This window comes from Odocoileus virginianus, unplaced genomic scaffold (genome assembly GCF_023699985.2).
Source record: "Odocoileus virginianus isolate 20LAN1187 ecotype Illinois unplaced genomic scaffold, Ovbor_1.2 Unplaced_Scaffold_34, whole genome shotgun sequence".
Classification (NCBI taxonomy): domain Eukaryota; kingdom Metazoa; phylum Chordata; class Mammalia; order Artiodactyla; family Cervidae; genus Odocoileus; species Odocoileus virginianus.
The window spans coordinates 168,509-171,859 of NW_027224296.1; the positions used below are offsets into that span (position 1 = coordinate 168,509).

Below are 3,351 nucleotides of genomic sequence, written 5' to 3' on the forward strand. Positions count from 1 at the left end.
ATCCAATATTCCTGAATATTATTATTGTATTGCCTAGATGAATTTAATAAATATGCAAGCATTTGGATTTCTCTAGTTGTATTTCATAGCTTGGATTTCAGATAACATAAAGTAGATATATGAAATTCCTCAGAATTACTATATTGCCCACTTTAGAACAGTGAATGAACAAGATGGTGAAGATATTGTGCCTAAAACGAAATTTAACATGATTTGATGAGGAAAGCACTGTCCTTTTCATTTTATAAGTGACAAAGCTGAAATTCTGTGATTACTTGACCTGCATAAGACTTTATAACTGCTAAGTGGCAGAGTTAGGATTTAGTTATTTATGTAACTAATTCTGAATCTTTCCTCCTTCTATTTCATCATTGGATTTCAAGAAACTTTAACTAGTTTCTTTAGTCCTCAGAGGCAAATTCTCAGCTCAAGGTGAGAAACAGAGAACTTCTACTCCTCTACATGTATAAGACTTCAACTGAAACAGTAATGCATCTATTTGTTGTGTAAATAACACCACCACAAAGAGAAAGACATGCTAGTTACTCAATTTGCTATGTAGCAATGAAACTAACCTCAATCACTTGACCTTGGTGACGGATGAGAGAGTTGATGAAATTAAAGAATTCAGAGTTCACCCACTGTTTTGATGGTGTCTCATTTAATGTAAATATATATATATAGCTTTAAGAAATAGAAGTATAAACTATCAATTCAATTAACTAAACTATCAGGGAATTCCCTGGCCATCCAGTGGTTAGGACTCTGTGCTTTCAGTATAAAGTAGATGAGTTCCATTGCTCCTAGGGAACTAAGGTCCTGCAAACTACATGTCTCTGCCAAACATTAAAAAATAAAGTAATTAATTTAAAAAAGTATTTCAGTTGAAAAGCTATGCTTATACTAAACTTACTTTACTTATGCCTAAGTGTTATGAAGGTACCCAAGTGGATTTAGAGTTACTATTCTAACTACTTTAATTATTTTCCTTTGTAGCTACTCTTCAGGTTATTATCAACATCCCCATCTGTACCCTCCCGAAATTTCAACCTCCAGGAACCCTGTAAAGAATGGAGTTGGGGAACAGCACTGTGAAGACACACTTCTTTCTCTTGGGATTCAGTGACCACCCAGAACTGCAGAGTGTTCTTTTTGCTGTGTTTTTGTCTATCTACTCTGTTACCCTGATGGGCAACCTTGGGATGATTTTATTAATCACAGCCAGTCCCCCTTTGCACACCCCTGTGTACTTTTTTCTCCACATCTTGTCTTTTGTAGATGCCTGCTGCTTTTCAGTCATTGCCACCAAGTTATTTGTGGGCTTAATTTCTGATAAGAAGACCATTTCTTACAATGGCTGTTCTGCACAGTTACATTTCCTGTGTTGTTTGGTGGACACAGAGTCTTTTATCTTGACTGTTATGGCTTATGACCAGTACATAGCCATCTGTAACCCCTTGCTTTACACCATTATTATGTCCAAGAGGATTTGCTGCCAGCTTGCAATTGGAGCATTTTTAGGGGGCACCATGAACTCAGTGATTCACACCACTAATACTTTTCACCTGTCTTTCTGCTCCAGTGAAATTAACCATTTCTTTTGTGACATCTGCCCTCTCTTCTCTCTGTCCTGCACTGACACCTACACCCATGATGTTGTACTGGTGGTCTTCGCTAGTTTAGTGGAAGCTCTCTGCCTTCTAACAGTTCTCCTCTCTTATACCCTCATCATAGCAGCCATTCTTAAAACAGGGTCTGCTGATGGAAGAAGAAAAGGATTCTCCACTTGTGCTTCCCATCTGACCATGGTCTCTATCTACCATGGTACCCTGATCTTCATTTATTTGTGTCCCAGTGCTGGCCATTCACTGGATATTGATAAAGTGACCTCTGTGTTCTATACATTGATTATACCTATGCTGAACCCCCTGATTTACAGTCTAAGGAACAAAGATGTGAAAAATGCTTTTAGGAAAATGATTAGCAGGAAATTTTTTCTTAAGAAAGGATGAAACTGAGGCTGACAACTTTTCTGCCTTGTTTATTGACCTTTAGTTTTAACCAATGGACAAGTCAGTTTAATATGGGTGTTCTCTAATTCTATAGGCAATAAAGCCTCAACCGCAAAATTGGGCCAGAGGCTAATGTTAGAGCCAGGTCCTGTTACATATATCTAATTCTTTGTCATTTCAAGGTTGATTTTTTTTTTCAAATTCATTCATTGTTGGTAGAAATTTAAATTAGTCTCCTTTATGGAAGATAATTTGCTAATATTTGAATGAAATATACAATTCACCTGGAATTTGAAAATTAAATATGAAAGTATCATTTAAACCAGTAATTCTACTTCTAGCAATTGAACCTGCAAAAGTTTACCACTTTCAAAGTATTCATTGCATCAGAGCTTATAATCAGTTCAGTCAGTTGTGTATAATCATTTGTTCAGCTGTGTACTACTCTTTACAACCCCATGCACTGCAGCATGCCAGGCTTCCCTGTCCATCACCAACTCCTGGAGCTTACTCAGACTCATGCCCATCGAGTCAGTGATGTAATCCAACCATCTCATCCTCTGACTTCCCCTTCTTCTTCCACCTACAATCTTTCCCAGCATCAGGGGCAAGCTATTGAAAGTAATCTAAATTTCTACCAATAGGAAATAGGCTAAATGAAATAAGTTCTAATGAGATGGATGAAACTGGAGCCCATTATACAGAGTGAAGTAAGCCAGAAAGCTAAAGACCATTACAGTATACTAACACATATATATGGAATTTAGAAAGATTGTAATGATAACCCTATATGCAAAACAGAAAAAGAGACACAGATGTACAGAACAGAATTTTGGACTCTGTGGGAAAAGGTGAGGGTGGGATGTTTAGAGAGAATAGCATCAAAACATGTATATTATCTAAATTTGAACTTTTATATTTTTTCCTCAGGAGTAGGTTTACCCTTCATGTAATATACTATATTTCATATTCTTATACTTTGTCCCTCATTTTGTTATTATAATTATACTCAGTATTGAATAAGCTTTTGATTATATATTTCAGCACTCTTGTGAAAATTTATAAATGAAATTCACTGAGATTCTTTGTTAGTTAATTTGATTTCCATGGCAGTATGTGTAGATGGTAGAGGCTTCTCTGAGGCTCAGTGATAAAGAACCCACTTGCCAAATGCAAGAAACACAGTTTTGATCTCTGGGTCAGAAAGAGCCCTTCGAGGAGGAAATGGCCACATATTCCTGTATTCTAACCTGTGAAATTGCATGGATAGAGGAGCATGGCTACAGCCTATGAGGTCAAAGAGTCATAGAAGACTTAGTGACTAAACAACAGCAACCAT

The 3,351-nt window shown here is 36.7% G+C and overlaps 1 protein-coding gene across 1 annotated transcript; it reads left to right on the forward strand.

The window, feature by feature from the left end:
• The first annotated feature begins 1,070 nt into the window (after window positions 1–1,070).
• Window positions 1,071–2,012, forward strand: LOC139033690 (olfactory receptor 5I1-like). The gene has a single exon (XM_070463142.1). The coding sequence runs from the start codon at window positions 1,071–1,073 to the stop codon at window positions 2,010–2,012; it is 942 nt and encodes a 313-aa protein (XP_070319243.1).
• Window positions 2,013–3,351: the final 1,339 nt, after the last annotated feature.